The 18553-nt window shown below is 37.2% G+C and overlaps 2 protein-coding genes across 2 annotated transcripts in view; one reads left to right on the forward strand and one right to left on the reverse strand.

The window, feature by feature from the left end:
* Positions 1–2283, forward strand: part of LOC140232029 (uncharacterized) — a 25058-nt gene extending 22775 nt beyond the window's left edge. Inside the window, exons 8-9 of the mRNA XM_072312216.1 lie at positions 136–256; positions 1386–2283. Coding sequence (XP_072168317.1) covers positions 136–256; positions 1386–1489 — 225 coding nt within the window. The 3' untranslated portion in view covers positions 1490–2283. The remainder of the gene's footprint in view (positions 1–135; positions 257–1385) is intronic.
* On the reverse strand, positions 2278–17316 carry LOC140235612 (tubulin-folding cofactor B-like). Its single transcript, XM_072315622.1, has 6 exons — positions 17113–17316; positions 14913–15056; positions 13830–13929; positions 11407–11610; positions 8428–8500; positions 2278–7861 (listed from the first exon to the last, which is right to left on the reverse strand). The coding sequence occupies exons 1-6, from the start codon at positions 17230–17232 to the stop codon at positions 7747–7749; spliced, it is 756 nt and encodes a 251-aa protein (XP_072171723.1). The 5' UTR covers positions 17233–17316; the 3' UTR covers positions 2278–7746.
* Positions 17317–18553: the final 1237 nt, after the last annotated feature.

Here is an 18553-nt window from a genome sequence, read left to right on the forward strand (position 1 = left end):
CTCCACTATCGCTAATGAATACTTGACTTATACATTGTGTCATCAAAAAGGCTGTAAGGTGACATGCGTCTCATTATGCAATTGTCCTCGTTTTGAAAAGATTCAATCTGTCTATCTGCGTTCTCTCCCCGCCAGTATCCGGGTTACCTCGACTTGTTCAATCGTCTGTCAAATGAGCTGAACACGTCGGTACCGTTCCCGTTACTTCTCCAGTGCAGGCGCGAAGCATTACTCATCGTTCTCAACATTGCAAAGGGTGAGCACAAGCAATGGTTGATTGATTTACTGATTGATTGATTTATTGATCGATTTATTAATTGATTGATTGATCAAAATGTATATACAGGCCCTGATATACTTTTTGTGATGAATTGCTGATCAAATTTAATTCTCTGGAGATAATCTGAAGGATAGGTTATGCAGTTCAAATTGATTCCTACAAGCCCTTGGACATGGTAAATAATTAAAGGCAGGTAAGAGTACATAAATATATTTTCTGAAGATCACACACTGGGTAAATCACATTTTATTAAGGAAATGAATGTTTCAGACGTTTCTTTCTTAATCTTTACAAATAGATAAAGTTACCCAATTGTTAAAATGTTAGTCTGTGTTTCCTTGAAGGCAACTGCAAAAGTATTGAGTGGCATTATGCAATATTCTAGTGATGACTTTCTGTATCAATAGACTTAAAGGACACGTTCATCTTCATAGACATGTGGGTTGAGTGAATGCAGCAATATTAATAGAACACATCAGTGAGAGTTTGATGAAAATCGCACAATCCGTTCTAAAGTTATGAACTTTTGAAGTTTCTGCTCACTGAAGGCTGGATGAGAAGACTAATATAGCTTGTGATGTCACATGTGTACAACGATATAAAGAAAATATAAAGAAAATTGAACATATTTTCACTTTTCTCGCTTAATAAAAGGCCAACTGACATCCCTCTTTCAGAAGGCAAGGGGAATAATATTACCCTTAACATACGTCCGTGACAAGTCGAGGAAATTTACACTTTTTTCAAAAAGTAAAATTTTGTGAAATTCTCTTTTTATTTTCTTTATATCCTTGTATGCATATGACATCATACACTGCAGTAGTCTTCTCATCCAGCAGTATTAAACTGCGCAGACACTTTAAAAATTCATAACTTTTGAACGGATTGTCCGATTTTCCCCAAACTTTCACGGATGTGTTCTAATAATATTGTTGCATTCACTCAATCCACATGTATATGAAGGTGAACTTGTCCTTTAAAGACCTGTTTTGAGTGCAGAAACTACTACATGAATTTAACAAATTGAATTTGATGACACCATCACAACCTTCATAGACCGATATCATTGCCATTTTTCTGACTGAAAATTTCTGTACCATGGCAGCATACAAGTCAACCCTTGGACCACATCACATGATGACTGAAGAAGCTTTCACCAAAGTGGAGAAACTTCGCTCCTCCCTTCAGGATAGCGATGTTTTCCTGTGAACTCCATCTAACTACAAACTACCTTTCATGGGTTTGGTGTGGCACATCAAACTGTCTACATGTATCACACCGCCAGTAGAGGACAGCATTTTATACATGTTTACAGGGCTATGCAATGGAGATGGCTTCAAGAGCATAACAAGCTATTGACTAGAATTGTGATATAGCGTGCTTGCATGTTTATGAGAAGCTACACTGTATTGTAAAAGTTGCAGATAAAATGTATCATTGCTTCACCGTGTGTAAAGTGTAAATACATGTACACAGAATTATTGCGTATATTCCCACTTTCCACGCAATGAAGCAGTAACACATTGTATCTGCAGCACTTACAGCAGCTTCTCACAAACTTATAAGCATGCTGTACAACTACAGTAATGTTTTGTCAGACATACACGTACCAAGGTCTGAATGAAATCTCATTGATGTAAGAGGGACATTCCCTTAACATTCTACAGTTTGGTTGCATTCCCTTCTACTTTTTGCCTTCAATTTTGTCATGTACAGCCTACTGCTATGGTGTCTGAAATACAATGTTGGATTGAAAGTTAATATCATTGCAGTTAATGTATTTCTCAGCATTTAAACTGATTCCAAATGTACATGGGTTGTATAAATTGCTTAATCTTGTGATCACAGAGACAGCAGAGAAACAAAGATTATCATCCCCTAAGAGAAAGTCAGTGATACTTCACATGATTCTTGTCTAGAAAGATCAAGTCCTGTACCCGAAGTCTTTACAATGACTGGTCAGTACTGCATATAATGACAAAGTGACACCATCTATCTGCTGAAGACACATTCTTCACAATATTTTATTTTTTGCTGCTTAGGAGTACTTTGCTCCATTAATGACAAATTAGACACTCATTAGTAGATATTTCACATTTCAAAATCATAAAAATGAGGAAATGAGAGCAAAGTTGAAATAAATTGGCAAAGTTACAGTTACATAATACTGTATTACGGGCAAATTGTATTAAATATATGAACAGAGAGCTCTTGAATAGATACAAAAAGAGTTTACAATTTTATACCATGCTGACCATCTCAAGGGGTTGAGTTTAGATTCATTTTTTCATAGCCACTTGCATTTGACAACTTTACTGACCTCTCTATTAAAGGCTCCTTAAAAATAGCTGTTAACAAAAATCTGCATGTCACTTGCACTGTATTGTGTATATATGTGCTAAGTTTTGGATTAAAGTTATCTCAAAACTTGGTAACTTTAAGACAAGCCCTAACTGTTTACCATTGAACCTTATCAGATTTGTCAAAAAATCTCTTATATCAATTAGTGGTCTGTTGCCTTTAAAAGTGCAGTGTATCTGCAGTCACATCAAACAATGTGTTATAGACCTTTGCCCAAACCACTAAAAAGTGAAATTTTAAGTGAAATTAAGCAGAAAAATCCAAGAAGTGTAAATGAAAATAAAACAATATAAATATTCAGTTTAGTTGAAATCTGAAAATGTGTTTGGACTAGTCCTTTGAACAGGGGAAAAAAGACAAATTGATAAAAACGCAACCTGCAAACACATCTCTCTGATTACTACATGGCAGAGGTACTACAAATTAATCATACAACTGTGAAAATTGACTGCCACGAAACAAAAAATATCATAAATAACTATTTTCTGCTTACAAAAATGAAAGGGATGATATTAAATCATGGAATGCAATACATGTACTATGAGATGACTCAAAGTTTGCTTTCTTGCGATAACTTGCCATGTACAAAGATGTTGTGCACATGAGAGGAAATGTTATGTATGTTCAAGGAGCTTCATGGTATGCTGACAAAGGTGAAATCAAAATTTGAGTGAGTTAAACCGTGGCTGACTGAAACAGTTGTACAGTGCTGAAGAAATACATGGTCTGAATGCTACTATGCCTAATCAAGAACATAATTAGACATTTAACTTTTGTATTCACTTTTGTTATTTCAATGATTTCACAAAAGCACAAAGAAAATTTAGAAAATGAAAAAAAAAATGAAAATGTGAACATCTATTGCTTGAAATGTATACAATGTACAGTACTCCTGTTATACCAAAGTGGTCAGGACCAGCAGTTTTCTTTAATTTCAAAATTTCATTATAACTGATCAAGGCATTTGATGAAAATACACAAACCATGCGCATATTGTACCTTATGCATCAAGTACTCACCATACACTGACAAAAAAAAAATAAATAAATAAAAAATGTTACATGCAATACTACCTCATTGATTTTGTTTAAATTTTACATTTAAGAGACATCATAAAGTTGTGTGCATGTTCATGCTTCAATAGCTTGAAAACAGATGTATATGTAAAGTGATGGTTTAGGATTCGGATACAGTTCGTTTTTCGTAGGTTCATTATTCAGAAAGTTTGTTAATCCAAACATTAAAATAGTTCAGGAATCCGAGAGTTTGTTAATCTGAAAACTGTATAAGGTTTGTAATTCTGAAAGTTTATTGTAGGTACACTGTCCTTTTTTTTTTCTATTTGGAAGAACGAACCTTATTTCATATTTCGATTAATGAACCTTCAGAACAGTGAAGATTACATTCACTTTTGGATTAAAGAACTTTTGTAATAACAACCTTATTTCATTTTTGCATCAACGAGAGCCTTTGGAATAACAAACCTTTGGGAAAACAAACACTATTTTATATCGGATTAACATAAAAAAAATTCAAGTTCTTCTCGGTAACAGCGTGTGACGCAGGAAGCAAACGCAGAGGGATTTCCATTCATTGTAAGTAAATTTTGCACCATAGATTTTCATGATGATTATCTGGAAACCTGAATTTTTGTAACGAAGTTTCATTACAATCATGCTCATTATAACAAGAGTGCATTGTAGCACTCGGTGCCAATGAAAGTTTCTAACAAAACAGACAAGAACTAGAAATGTCGCTGTGGCGACTGGTATGCCTCCGCCATAATGCATGATTCTCTTAATAGGTCTATAGTACATGCGGACAATGTGCGATTACATTTTCACAAAATTGGCAAAATATTAAAATGACATGTTTGTCACAAATGTGTTGAATGTTCACCTTCCTTGACCTAGCTTTAACTGGATGAATAGGAGAGCATATATTTGGGGATTTAAGGACTTTTACTTGACTTTGACCCTTTCATAAGTTTATGCATTGAGTAATTTTCAAGGTATGGAGAAAAAGTGTAATTTCTGTATTGAATAGCAAATTGTTACCATTTTCATCTGGCCTTTGATCCTAAAATACATAGAATCACTGTCGGGCAGAACATGTATAAGGTATATATGTACTAAGTTTCAAGATAACTTCAGTTAAGTTCAGCACTTTCACTTGATCTTTGACCTTTTGACCTTTGACCTTTTAGCAAAAAAAAAAAAGAACTTCCCAGAGAATCTCTATTGGGTTATACATGCATACACCAAGTTAAAAAAAAATCCTGCTGGCATTGCATAAATATGAGGGAAATAGTAAAATTTTGAAGTGTTGCCCTTGACCTTTGACCCCTGACCTTTGACCCCATGAACCCCAGTTTCCCTAGATAATCAGAGCCTGTCAGTACACACATATATACTATGTTCCATGAAGATACCTTGAACAATTTCCAAGATATGGAGAAAAAAGTAAAATTTTAACATTTTTACTTGACCTTTTGACCTTTGACCCCCAAACTATCGCCAGAGAATCTTAATTGGGCAATACATATATACACTAAGTTTCAAGAAAATATCTTCAGGCTTTGTATAGATATGGGGGAAATAGTGAAATTTTAAGCATTTGACCTTTGACTTTGAGCATGTGCATCTTAAAGTTGATAGCCACAACTTCACCCCCTAATACACATACTTTCCAAGTTTCATTAGGATACCTCAAAAGGTTTTTTAGTTACGCTGTCCACAAAATTCATTACGGAGGGACGGAAGGAAGGATGGACAACCCAAAAACATAATGCCTCCGGCACCACTTTGTGGCGGAGGCATAAAAACAAATATGAAAGGTGTTGTAAACTGGTCATAACCAAAACATTCATGCAACACCTATTTGAGGATGCAGGTTTCACAGCTTGAACCACAAGCTGTAACATCAAGACCAAGTCATCCACAACTTGAAAATTGTCAGCTGCAAATACATGTTCAAGATATAAAAACAATAAAAACAGAGAACATAATATGAAAGATCAATATCAAAACACCGATTTTACCTTAACATATTACCGACACACTTTACACGCAACAATACTGTCAAGACAATCCCAAACAGTTCTGTCACTTCAGTCTCTTCTGTAATAACCCCTGCAAATTTAAATGCTTACCAACATTTTGCAATAATAATCTTAGCTGGTGGGGGCACAAGGAAAAGTAAAACCTCTTTAGAATTACACACTTATTTGACTCTCACTTGTTACAGAAAAATGTTTTAGGATTTATGTTAATACATTAGGAAGATACAGTCAGTATTACAGAAATTAAGTACATCCTTACATTATTGGGGATCAATGGACATATGTCATATCCTACAGACTTCAAATGCTGCTGAATGCTTTCAAAACAATGAAAACATACAAAACAAGGGAAAAGGTGCTTTTGAGGAGGGTAACCCAGGCAATTTTCATTTGTTTGTTTTTGTTTTTATTTTTGCTTGAATTCTCGAATTATGAGGCTTACAAGAGTTTGTTTGGGTTTTGTTTTTTGTTTTTCTTGAATAACTAGTTCTGGCTTCATTTAATACCAAATTCATGGTCACGGTTTTGTCAAGTCATTCATTTCAATCATTCCATTACTTAAAAGCAACCTCACATATTGCTGGACTAAAAGAATTGCAATGATGTTCTCTAGTGCTTTCACAGGATTTCTTGGGGAAGTGAATCTATTAGGTCTGCAACCAGATATCTAGATATTAAAGTGAAAACATAGTTCTCATATGCTTGCAGAACTGTTGATTTCTGCTCTAAAATTTACATACATGCATAAGGAATGTGTGAAATAATGTAATAAAAAAAAATTCAGTTGGGTAAAGACAAAAATGCAAAATATTAGCTAAAAAGGTTTTCTGGAAATACTGCAATCTCACAGCTTACCTGATCAAGGTTGCTACGCAGTTGTTATAATCGATGATTTGATTATCAACAAATTGGGCCAAAGCAGTATCCACCGATCTTCCGTGCTAGAGTGAATCGCATGCAGCTTGTTGGAAATACAACTGCTAGGGCACGATCAATCATTGTGTAACCTTCTACTTACCTACTACTGAAAGGGGAGGGCACTTCAGGAGTGAAAGTTGTGTATTACGATCAAAATTAATCTACACCTTTGAGCTCAAAATACTTCAAAACAACTTAAAACCTGGCAAATTGCATCAGCCAGACAAGTTTCTTAGTAGACCCTTTTTGATGTATTGCAAGAAAATTCCAAATGGTGGAAGATGAATTCTGAGCCTTTCTGAGAACTGTTTTGGCTTTAAATTCAGATATAGTAGAGAGTATAGTCTGAGCTTGAGTATGACTAGTGTATACACATTATGTAGTACATGTATATACAAGTGTCGATGCTGAATTTTTCAACATGGTTCTGTGTTGAAAGCTGTGGTGAAAATAATTGATTCCAAGCATGACAAATAATACATTATGTGACAATGTTGATGATGCACATCCTCAGCATTGTCACCACTGCACCATTAAATATTACTAGGTGTTAACCATTTCACCATCATATATCAATACGTTTTGGCCAAGCTACCAAGATAAACCAAGGTTTCTTGTCAATCACAAAAACTAGGCAGTGGAGCAGAGATTGGATGATACCCAGAAAAAAAAAAATGTCACATTTTTTGAGAGCATTGCAGCTCTGACCAAGTAGAATGTAAATGTTAGAGCAGAAAAGATAATATGAGTATCCTGCCTACAATGTTCTACAGAGTGGAGATGCAGCTAACTACACATGTGCATGTAGAATGACTCACAGAGAATTACAATAACATCACTGGAGAAGACTGTCTGGTCACAACATCAAATCTTTATCCATTTGATAACAGAGTACATATCTGGCAAACAATCCATCATAATTACGTTTTAAGTGACAACTGTGATTTCCTACTTTTCTGTCAATTCTTCATGGACTGAATTTGAAGTGGCGTATAAACCGATCAACCGATAATCACACATGAAGTAACATCTTTATGGGTTGAACTCCAATTCAAGGAGAGAGTGGTATCAATGCAGAGATCCATTGGGGAGTTCATTAAATATACATGTGGCACAAGTTAATGATTCACATCTCATCAAGTCCTAAATCTTCTTCTGGGAAGTCGCCCACTGTCACATACTGAGGTTTGACAAATCCACCATACTTGTCTGGGCAGGTGAAATAGCGCTTTCCTTGAACACTGCGAAATAGAGAGAGAAAGAATGCATCATTCAATGAGTTTTGGCATGAGTACAGATTGTAAGTCTAGTAACACATGACATATACAGTACCAAAATTCTATACAGTGTATCAGGACCATGAAATTTGTCAAAAGTGAAAGACTGACAAATATTAAATTGCTCAGATGAAACTAATTCTAATTCTGGATCTCTGTACACACCACTCTTCTGAACTCAAGTGATGGGGTGCCAAGTTAACAGCATTTATTCATATACACAGGGACACAATAGCTAATATACACAATGTGTACCCACAGATAGTAACAGAGGGCAGTGAGTTATGCACACAATGCATTACACTGCTACTTATAATCCTGCCTCACTCTGACAAAAGGAAGAAAATGGCAAAGTGTTATTTCTTGCATTCTTGCTGCTTTGCAATTGCAGTTTGTGTGACCCTGTCTAATTACAAACTCTCTATATGACAGGAGCCAATGGACTGCAGTAGAAAGCGCCATTTTCATTTACAGGAGAGGCCACTCCAGAGAGAAGAACACTGCAAATGTTTCAAATTACACATTCTCACCTGCCATCATTCTTTCCTAGTGGTTCATCATACTGAACTCCAATCCAATAGCCTGGTTTGAATTCTGTTTTACCTTCAAAGTTATACAAAATCAAATCAGAAAAGAGGATTATTTTTACCTGCATGTGTTGCCAAAAGTGACAATGACCTGTACAGGCAACTTCCATCATAATGAAGTCTTCAGGACCGGCAGTTTTCTTTTGTCACATCAGAATTTCATTATAGCCAATCAATAAAGTATAAGATACAAGTATATAGATGATGACTTTGGGACCTGAATTTTTACTTTGTCATAATAAGAGTTTCATTATAACCATGCTTGTCATAACAGGAGTGCATTGTATCTGCTTCACATTTTTACTCAGTCAACAAACATAGCAAACACACGGGATATAGAGAAGAAAGATTCCAACATATCAAGAACATTCATTGCAAATTCTGATGATGAATGCAACTCTGAAAAATCCAGTGAATGCAAGCCCATGTTTGTTTTATATGATTTAATGCGTACATTGAACATGATGATGCACTCTACTGAAAGAGGCAAAACCAACATACCCATTCAATTTCTAATTTACAGCATCTGAAACTTTACTTCCCCATATATATGTGTACATCACTCTGGCACTACAATGCAATAATCATTAGTGCCCCAAACAAAGACTGACACTTAAAGTAGATGTGGCTAAGTTCTGTTCTGGGTCAAGCAATGATCATCTTGAGCTTCAGCATAGAACAAAAGCAAACAATTATTTTGTTTGAACTTTGTTTGCATCTATTCTACTTTACACATCAAAACAAAATTGAATTACATTATTGTGAAGAATTGAAGGAAACATAACAAAATTACAAAGAATTCATTCAACAATGAAGCAGGAGATCGTTCATGTAAGTATGGCTGGGCTGAGAGGAATTTAGCTCGGGTTTGCCGCTAACAAAAGGTGAATTGTTGCAATAGTATGAAGTGGGAAAAAGAAGTATTTGGTAGTGATGTGCACATGCAACATGTGCATTAGATGTTTGTGCGGGTCTAGGCAATTACCCCCTGGACAATTACCCTGTCCCTAATCCTAATCCTAACCTTGAACCTAATCCAAACTCCTTACCCTAAACATAACCCTAACCCTAATCTTTAATCTAACCTTATCACTTATCAGTATCTAGCCGGGGGGTAATTGCCCTCCAGGGGAAATTGCCCGGATACGGTTTGTGTTGGGGCTGTATAATATATTACTATTCGTCAATATCAATACAATAATGCTAAAAGGATGAGACCAGAATCTAGACAGGGTTGTGTACATTATGCAGATGTATGTCACCGCTGGTGGATCTAGGAATTCCATATAGGGGGGGGGGGGGGGTGCAAAAAAAATTCTGGTGGCGCTTCAGGTTTAATGAGCTGACAAGCAAGAAACAAGGCAAGTGCCATAATGCGTCTCGCCCATTCGCGTACAAGAAATTGTACGTAAACGGGATATAACAGATTAAAAAAAGAGATATAACAGATAAAAAAAGATATAAAAGGGTAAAAATTTATGGCAAAAAAAAACATGCCATAAAAACTTAATGTTGGGCCCTTAAAGTTCGTTGACCCCTGCCTGTGACCTTTGACCTTGTGGTGACCATCCACTCCCCAAGGGACATCTACCATCCAAGTTTGGTCACAAACGGACCTATGGATCAAAAGTTATGACCCATAATAGAAATGCGCCATACAAACTTAACATTGGGCCCTTAAGTTCATTGACCCCTGCCTGTGAGCTTTGACCTTGAGGTGACCTTCATATATTATACAAGGAAAAGTAGAAATTACACGGTGCGTAATATATGTCCCCGCCGGAAGTAGCATTTAGTAGTAAAACGTACAATATAGGTAAAAAGATCAAGGTCAAAGGTCAAAGAAGTCAAAGGTCAAAATTCTGTGTAGAAGTTTTGAAGCCCTCACCTAGTGCCATCACATAAAGCAAACGGAATCGAAATCGGGTTAGAAATGGCAAAGGAGTAGCATTTTGTAGCCAATGTACAATATAGGTAAAAAATCAAGGTCAAAGGTCAAAGAAGTCAAAGGTCAAAATTCTGTGTAGAAGTTTTAGTGCCATCACATAAAGCAAACGGAATCAAAATCGGGTTAGAAATGGCGAAGGAGTAGCATTTTGAAGCAAAATGTACAATATAGGTCAAAGGTCAAGGTCAAAGGTCACAACTGAAATTCTGTGTAGAAGTTTCAAAGCTCCCATGTAGTGCTATCATATAAAGCAAACAGAATCAAAATTGGCTCATAAATGACAGAGAAGTAGCAAATTGAACATTTTGATCACACAGACGGACGGACGGACACACAGACACACACACGTATGGAGCCCGTTTCATAGTCCCCTGCTCGAACTCGTTCGGCGGGGACAAAAATGTGAAACTTTGTATGACCCCTCTTCCCTCGAAGTTTGATTGCAATTGAAGCCCAGAGTAAAGAGTTATTGACGTTTTTGTAGCGTTACAGACAGACGACGGACGGACGGACAACAGACGGACGGACGACGGACAGACAGACGTCGCAGGCGATCCCTTAGTCTCCCCTGACCTCCAGTGGGCTCGACAAAAAAAAACCAAAAAACAGCTCACATACAATCTTTCTGGTTTCTTGTGCTACTTCCGAGTTTCCTCAGCTGACAATCAAAAAAAAAAAAAAAAAAAACCAGCTCACATGCAATTTTTTTTTGGGTTTCTCATGCCACTTCCTTGTTTCCTCGGCTGACAAGCAAATAAAAAAAAGGCATCAGCACAATTTTTCTTCAAAAAATTAAAGGGGGCGCACGCGCCGCCTTTATTTTTTTTCTTTTCTTTTCATTTCTCTGACTGTCATTTATTACCTCTTTAGAATGAATTGAATGCCTAAGACACATATCAGATCACTGGATCCATGACTGCCACTAGAACATTCTGTAAGGGATTTCTCATTGAAGCAGCAGACAGAATACTCACCAACATACTTCACTGTCCCTCTCTTTGTTGGGGGAGCATTCGGCACAGAGACCTCACATCGGGAGTCGACAGTGATCGTTGACACTAATCTTTCCTCTTCTTTAGCCTTCTCAGCTTTCTCTTTGTCTAGTCTTGCTTGCTCCTCAGGACTGACCTCCTTGAATTGACCCATCTTGTGCTTCATCTTGAAGGCCCGCACAGAATCTTTTTGATTGCATCAAAGTGGCAAAGGCAATAAAGACATGGGGTGGGAGGAGAATAAAACTGCATTACATTCGAAATTGCACAAGGCTATAATTCATGAGCCAGGTTTGCATAAAGACAAGGCTCAATATGAATCGCACATGCAAAATGGGTAATTAGCAAATTATTTACAACAGATTTGAATCAACACTGTGACTGCATGCTTAACTTGTTCAATGCAACAATACTAGTGGGTATGCCTCCATTTAAAGGTGCATGGTCCCGGTGTTTAAGTCAAATGCGTACGTGGGCGCACGGCGCAAGTTTCCTATAGAGACCTACGCTATCGACTCCTCTTTAGCCCTTACGCTTTGGCCCACTTCCCCGAGTCCGAAGAAGTCCGATTCACTGTAGTCAGTGGTCCAATCACAGTTCAGCTTATGATTCGGCTGAGGGGGATGACAGCTTCAGCAAACTTCTTTTGTGATGTCATAATAAGAAGCACATATGCACGCACCCTGGTATTACTACAGACTGTGTGTTGCGCGCAGAAGACAACGAAGGCAATGTTACTTAGCAACACCTACGCGCTTTACTCTTGATGACAGCTCAACTTCGGCTATCTTCGTATCAATGCTAATGGTGATCGGCAGTATCATCAACAGCACCCTCTACACTACCGGGACTCTGCACCTTTAAGTTACTTGATCCCACACATTTTTTGTGGTACCCACATAATGCTACAAGTATATGTGGGATCAACTAAGTGAAATGGAGGCATATCCACTAGACTTTATGTGGGTACCACAAAAAAAGTTGTCTCAGACCACTGACTGGAAGTCACTCAATACTCATCTACTTTGAGCATATGTGCATGAAAATGTTGCTAAGATTCCCATTATATTCTGTAATGAGTATTCTCCTTTAGCCTCTACTCTTGATCTAGCATGCTATGTAATGACATACACAATGTCTTCACACTGGCAAAAAAGATGATTCACTCCGGCAGATTCAAGCAATTTTCTGCATAAAAGAGAGGATTTTTGTGCATGCAACATTCATATCATGTGACAAAGCTGGTATTTTCAGGTCCATCATAAATGTCACAATTCTGTATACACAATGCATTTTGAAGGCATAATATTGTGCGAATCAAGAATCAAGTAAGAAATTCCCTAGAGGTTAAATTTGTGATCAAGAATGCAATGATTTTACTTCTTAAGAGAAATGTTTGCGATTTTGCACCTTGGAGACAGTATGTACCGTGCATTGGTGTCACATGTGCTCAATAAAATCAATAGTTTTACAGGTTGTTACTTTTGTATTGGTTTACTCTCAAATTTAAAAAAAAAAAGCAAAAAAAAAAAATCTGTTGCCACACAACAGAAGTATTTCCTCTCGATCATAAAACTATAGGTATACTATGATGGACCTGTATAAGAAACAAAACAAATCAAAACAAAAACAGTCAAAAAGTGTAGCTAAAAGTTATACTAGTTTTTTAATGATAAATCTCCATACTGAATTTGAATAGAATTTGCTAAAAAAACAAACAAAAAACATGGTCCGTACTGCGCACACAAATTGTGATGCAATGGTAGTATCCTCTATTACATGTACCTGAGAATACAATTCAAACACCATAAAATATATTACACATTATACATCTTTGATCCTAACCTCTGCTACACACAGCCCTATATACACATACCATTTCTTTCTTGTAAAGACTGTAAACAAACAATTTTTGCTACAAGTGGAAATTTCAACAGCTTGTAGCTTAAAACCTTAACATTTAACGAGAAGTGCCTCTTTACAACCAATGCTTGAACAAAATCTATTGTAATGACACTTTATTCTGCATTTTGTTGACTGATTTCATCTTTATTCCATTCTAGCAGAGTTAGAATGAATTCAGTACAAAGCTCTTTGAGCTACTAATACAACACAAATTGCATGCCACGATGAATACGAAAATTATGTCATCCCTGTATTTATGATGTACAAGAGGCTTGACAAAATGATGAAAATAATGCCATGACCATGGCACACAACATACAATTTGATGAGTTGCCAGCTTGTAATCTTGTAATCTTGTAATCTTGAGATACTTAACATATATGCAAGTACACTTTGTAGCTTAAATAATCTGTGGAAAATTAAGTCAAAATCACATCTAGCTTACCACTGACACATGGGGGGAAAAAAAAGAAGTGGTTTTGTAGAGTGTTTTTGCTCACCTTCCCGTTTTTCATACACCTCTTTGGAGATTTCAAATTTTTCCACTTTTGAGACATCCTCAAACTCTCCAAGAACACGGCTGCCGTCTTTATTTATGACCTGTTAGGAAAGACAGGTAGGAACAGAAGTTTACATTTTATTCACTTCTCATCAAAGAATAGATCAATTTAGTGATTTCTTCTGAAAAGTCAATCCTTAGTAAGTACTTCGGAAACTAGTTTACCTACCAGAAAGGTAGTGATAGAAACTGCAATGGGCAAAATATCCAGTTTCATCAAAAGAAAAAAAAAGTGACAATTTCTCATTAGAATTTGATATCCTTTTGCTGGGCTTTTCATTACAACTGATGCTGTCTCTGGAAGGTCTCTATGGAGACCTGGAACACAGTGGAGACACTGCCATACTTGCAATGTATGTAATGGACTATTTGCCATAATCACACGTATAATGTTACCCTCAGCTCTATATAAAAACATCACATGCATTTCCTTTCCTTTTTTTTTCTATCTTTTTTTGTTGTTGTAACTGCCATCCTTGTAGCAAACTGCAGTAACATGATACCCAGAAAATGTGATACTTTCAGTCCTCAATTTTCCTTGCACAAAGAATTCCTCCATGGTTCATGTAAGGTCCAATTACAGATGCACATGGGAACACTGTGTTTACAGTACTAGTTAAAGTACATTTTGTACACTGTACATACACTGCACTTGCACAACCTTCCAAATTGGCAAGGTGTACCCTTGGGTGGGACAGGTAGATTACAGCTCATTAACAAAGTTTGGTCACATTCCCTCCCCCCCCCCCCAAAAAAAAAAAAGACTAATGATTCCATACTAAAAAGTGTGTGAGCAAGTTCTCTCGATTTTTCACCTGCTGAATCAGATTGGGTTGCCACAGAGGCTGACGGAGGTTAGAGATCAGACATTGACATGAATACAGTATGTGGCTCTTTTGTGAAAATTGTGGCTGTCTCAAACACCAGAGGTGATGCTCGCTCAGCTTTTCAGGTTGACATGTCTGATTTGCAGCAACACATTCCAAACATACCTTCTGAATGAAAAAAACTCACATCCACTCACATGAATTCTCATCCCATCTTCCACTGGGTAGGAACCAAGAAGAGCAGCATCATTGTCCAATGGGCCAAGAGACTTTCCCTCTGCATTGTAAAGCTCGAGATCCATCAATGTTGACACACATCCTGTAATGAGCTCAAGCTTGCCCTGTACAAAGAGGGGACATAATCATCACTTCTCAACAAACAGCCAATCTTTGTTTTGCTCAGACCTGTTACCCAAACAATAAAGAATTATCAGCTATAAGTTAACCTATGCCCAAATTTGTCTAACATGTGTATGTAAAATTGTTTTACTACAGAGTAGGCTCTTACATGTACATGGAACATCATGTTAGCTGAGAAATAACTAATGTTGACTGTTTCATTCAAACATCCATTAACAATACAATTTGTACATGCAATAACAATGACATCTTAGAAAATATTCCGTAATTTCACCTTAATATCATTTCACTATTGCCGAAACTACCGCAGATTCATATCACGGGCTCAGATTGTTGACTCATATCGCACGCGTGGAATCCTTGTTAACATTAACGCAAGTGACTGTTTTTTACGTGTTAACCTCAATTACATGTATGTGTATTAACTAATAAGGATTTTCTTCATTTCTTTTTCCTTCTGTTTCCTCAGGCTCTTTACATACGTGTACCAGTACCCTTCTCATTTCTCTTGATTTGTATTTGTGTTCAAATATTCAGGAGTATTGCATCCTGTCCCACACATACTTTTGATTTCAGACGCAAGAAAGCCTTTGTGTGAAGGTGGTCAATTAGTAGACTTACTATACTTGTTGATGGGGTTATCACTGGGTTTGACAACTGCATGGTTTAGGGCAATTCCACAGTTAGGACATGACATCAATAAAAGAAATGTGCCTCTTTATCTTTCTTTGATTTAGGTATCAACTACTTGATAGATGTTCAGAAATTATAAAGGTTTTTCCAATTCAGTAGATTGTGTTTTTCCTTTTCACTGTTTTTTTTGTTGTTGCAAGGTCTCAAACCATCATCTAAAATGCGCATGTACATTTGTACATGTGGGACAGGAGACAATTAGATTCACTTACATTTGTAAATGCAAATGACAGTGGGTTCCTTTGATATTTTTCCTACATGTACAAGTTTTGCTAACGCAATGGGAAAAGATTAATATACAGTATTTAAATATTCCAGATGTTATCTGAACATCACTTACAAAAGGGTGAAATGATGGGCGGAATTACTCCAGACAATGTACGGTAACTTTATTTACTGTAATGTTGCTAACCATGTTTTTGGGGGTCTAGCTAAAAAAATTATTGGTCAAACTGCTATTAACAAAAAAATTGCAGGAATACTTGTCACAATGCTGTAACTGAAATCAATGTAGCACTTTGTTTGTAGTAACTTACATTTTTTAACACTTTTTGTCAGAAGACATTGATCTTTTTTGTCATGTCCTTTTTTTTTTGTAACGTAATACTAACCAACTCTTTAAGCTGCCATGGCAACTGTATATTTGTTGAATTATATTCATTCTCTTCTACATCATAAACCTGGGAAGGACGAATATGATTTTGACTTGAAATTAATAAATGGAGATTTAGTTTATAGTAAAAATAAATATGTACATTTGCTTATTGTATCGTTACTAGCCGCGAAATTGCCCTGTGGCTTTATTAGTGTTTGAAATGCCCACATCACATGATGGGCTTCGATCTTCATGTTGTGTTACTGTGGTTTATGGGCCAATACCAGCCACCGCTCAAGCGGGAGAAAAACTTGTCTCCCGACCCTTCCCTACTAAGGGGTGAGCACTTTTACATAACATAGGTAGCCTTCTAATCCATATCACAATGAACTTTGCAGATGTTGGTAGGCCTAGCACTATAAGCAGCGACAGTCACGCCGACGCGACGATGATGGCGCGGTGTGTCGCGTTCTCCATGACCATGTCCATGCTGACCATGATACACCAATTCTGTACTTGGAATCTTGCCGATCTTGGGTTAGAAACTACACTTACAATAACAAAATCTGTTTAAAACTTGTAAAAATTCGACCCGACCTACTTCTGACAAACATCACGCAAGGTGAACACTTCCCCAAGCAAGGCCAAGTCACGTTACTAACGTTAGATCTAGGACAGTTCTTCGCTCGAATTTGATCATAGTATCACAGTCCCACTTATTGATATTCATGTTGGATTTGTTGACGCACCTTCAATTCCCTGATGGTTATATCCTTCTGGAACCGTTTTTCTGCTCCAAAAGAAGTTAAAGAACTTGACACTTGCACATTCACATAACTTGCTGTTACAACAGTGTAGTCTCCTGCCATGGCTGCCACGGTATGGACTGTGGTGTGACTCTCAAAAAAGTAAATTTACTCCCAGTGTAGTGAGTGGTAAAATTTGGCGCATACATGTACCACAAACTACACGTATGATAGATGCGGAGCAAAGAGTGCGGAGGGTGGTACCACCGGGCCGTGCATGCGTGCGCTCACGTACCGTACAGAAGGTGATGCAGTGCCTGGGCGGTGGGCATGCCCATATCCACGGGCCTGTTACTGTAGTTCACTGTATGTGTGTGTGTGTGTGTGTGTGTGAGTGGTGGGGGGGGGGGGGGTGGGGGGGGGGTCCTGTCAGTTGCTAGTGATGTACTAGTACTTTGACTTCTTTCGACCCTTTGATCCGAAGTACTATGAGAAATGTAACATATTTACAATATTGTACAGCATAAAACAATCACAAAATGGCAGTTTCGAAAATACGCAAAAGATGAGATACTACTTATAACAACAAGGATATAACAAACATTGAATATATCATAAATATACATAGAGGTAAAAAGGTAAAAACTTTTTACAAGAATTATGAGCTAAACTTCTGTAATATTACTTTAACAAACTTGGCAAGTTTAAACACCACCTTCATATTTTTAGTATTGTATAACACATTCATTTTCAAAATATTTGGCCTAATTATGTATTTCTTTGGAATATAAACTTTCCGTTCCTCGGAAAAGTACTCGCACTGGAACACCAATCAAACCAACACGACACAAGGTAGGACCTACACAATTTGCTTGACCTTGGTAATCCTTCATTAACGCCCATACTAGCAATGGGTGGCTTCCGCACTAGATTTACATAGGGCCTTTCCTAGGCACTTCCTAAGTTTCTGACTTAGGAAGAAACTTAGGAAGAAACTTAGGAAGATTTTCAGAATACCACCCCTAAGTTTCTACTACTCTAACGATCACTTAACAAGATATGGCTCAAAGGCTAAAGATTCTTTAAAAATTCTATAATTCAAACAGTGGCCGTTATTTACATCACTCAGCCAGACTTGTCTATCAAAATCTTTCAGCCGAAGATCGAGTGTACGTTTCAACCACGTGACATCCAAACTCATTGCACGGCGTCTGCATACGGCACTGGCGTCTGGTCGGGCTAAATAGTGTACCACGATCAGAATCATCACTGTATGTACTCGTACTATGTACAGGGCATGACCAAGGCAAGGAGGTTTCGTTTCTACACGTAAAATACATAGAATCTACACGAAGTCCTCGTCAAGGAAAAGAGGATGCGTGGAACTTTCTACGCCATCTACGTTACACTGGTAAATGTATACCCCCGCTGACAACTCCCCCCC

Source organism: Diadema setosum, chromosome 1 (assembly GCF_964275005.1).
Source record: "Diadema setosum chromosome 1, eeDiaSeto1, whole genome shotgun sequence".
Lineage (NCBI taxonomy): Eukaryota > Metazoa > Echinodermata > Echinoidea > Diadematoida > Diadematidae > Diadema > Diadema setosum.